General features: G+C 61.8%; 1 protein-coding gene across 1 annotated transcript in view; it reads right to left on the bottom strand.

Moving 5' to 3' along the window:
• The window catches only part of CRYBG2 (crystallin beta-gamma domain containing 2), a 29,566-nt gene that overhangs the window by 14,857 nt on the left and 13,042 nt on the right, over positions 1–1,667 (bottom strand). The window contains exons 5-6 of the mRNA XM_007459303.1: positions 574–1,659; positions 114–161 (exon numbers count right to left, since the gene is read on the bottom strand). Coding sequence (XP_007459365.1) covers positions 114–161; positions 574–1,659 — 1,134 coding nt within the window. The remainder of the gene's footprint in view (positions 1–113; positions 162–573; positions 1,660–1,667) is intronic.

The following is a 1,667-nucleotide window of genomic DNA, read 5'->3' as shown; positions in this document are numbered from 1 at the left end:
CAGCCAGGCTCCGAGAAGAGCGTCATCTGGAGAAGGCACAGAGGAGGTCCTCAGGCCCTGTCCACAGATCCCCCACCTCCTGCTGCCCCACCCATTTGCCCCGCACTCCCTACCTTTCCAGGCCTGGTGTTCAGTTTGCCCTGGGTCTTCGATGCTGAGCTCTGGAACGGAGAGCGGTGATAGATCTTATGGGGTTGCCTCCTTACTGTCTCCCTCAACCTGCCATTCCAGGAACCCCACATCCTCCCTATGGACCTCCACCCCCAAAGAGCTGGCCCACAAAGGATGCTACACTTGCTCCCAACCCCCAGGTACCTTCATCACTTTGTTCCTGGAAGCTGTTCCCTTCCCCAGCTTCCAAGATATCAAGCCCTTTGGAATCTACAGTGCAAATCTGCTGTTTGCTTAGGGAGACGGAGGCCCAGAGAAATGTGGTCACACTGAACTAGACCTCAGACCCACGCCCCTGGCCCCTGGAGATTCTGCCTCCCAGTATCATGGTCATCACACCATCCAAACCCTGACCCAGATGAGGCCAGGCCCCCTCTGTTGCCCACCCAAGGCCTCACTTACCCACCCCTCCGGGGACTGGGCACATGCGGGCTTCTCTGGAGGCAGCCTTTCCCTGTAGAGCAGGGGCAGCTGTCCTGGCACCTTCTTGAGCCCTGGTGCCCCATGGGGCGGTAGAGCGGATGGTTTTGTGTCCAGTGGTTCCAAAGTGGGGGCCTCCTTGCGGGCAGGCACCAGGCCCCCAAAGAGAAGGCTGCCTCCAAGATGGGAAGTGGGCCGGCTGCCTGCCCGCCACTCTGGCCCGACTTCTGGGTGGGCGCCCTTGGCACCTGCTGTGTGCTGCTTCATCATCTCCAGAAGAGAGCAAGAGACCTGGGGGGGTCGGGCAGGGTGGGCGTCCCAGGAGGGGATAGGCCTGGCTTTCTCCTGCCTGCCCTGGAGCTCTTCACTGTCGCTCAGGTAGGGGTTCTGTGGCTCCTCCTCCTCCTCCTCTCCCTTTTCCTCTTCATATGCTTCCAGTGCGGGCACCCCCTGGGGGCTGGGTCCCAGCACCCATGGCCCAGGCTGGTCCTCCTCGATGGCAGGCAGCGTGGCGTATATGGCCAGGGAGGAGGAGCGGGGGGCTCGTGGCAGCCGGTGAGTGCGGAGGATCTCGGGGGGCTCCATACTCCGTAGGGTGTCCAGGAAAATCTCCAGGTCAGCAGTCAGGGCCACCTCCTCCTCCTCCCTTGATGGCTCCGGGAACGTCTTGCCCTCGGCGGAGTCAGGGGCAAGCTGGGACTCCAGGCTGTCCTCTGCTCCTATCAGCCTTGGGGCAGGGGGGCCTCCTGGGCTGAGGGATACCTTGCCCCCTGAGGAGGAGGGGGCAATGGGAGCAGTAGGGCCCTGGACAACTACTTTCTGGGTGGAATATGGGACAGTATAAGCACCAGGGCCCTGGACGACCTCTTTTTGGGTAGGAGATGAGATGGGGCTCTCCTCAGATTCCTGAACCTCCCCTTCCTGTTTGGGGGGTGGGACAGCAGGAGCTGTCAGGCCTTGACCAGCCTCCTCCTTGGTGAGAGGAGGGGCAAGGCTGCCTCCAGTACTCTGGACGACCTCTTTTTGGGTGCTAGGGCTGCCTTCTGGGGCCTGGGCAGCCTTGGCTGCTTTAGGGG

The sequence above is a fragment of the Lipotes vexillifer genome, unplaced genomic scaffold, assembly GCF_000442215.2.
Source record: "Lipotes vexillifer unplaced genomic scaffold, Lipotes_vexillifer_v1.1 scaffold496, whole genome shotgun sequence".
Classification (NCBI taxonomy): Eukaryota; Metazoa; Chordata; class Mammalia; order Artiodactyla; family Lipotidae; genus Lipotes; species Lipotes vexillifer.
Note: the sequence above shows the minus strand (reverse complement) of the source record. Positions and strands in the feature narration are given on the sequence as shown.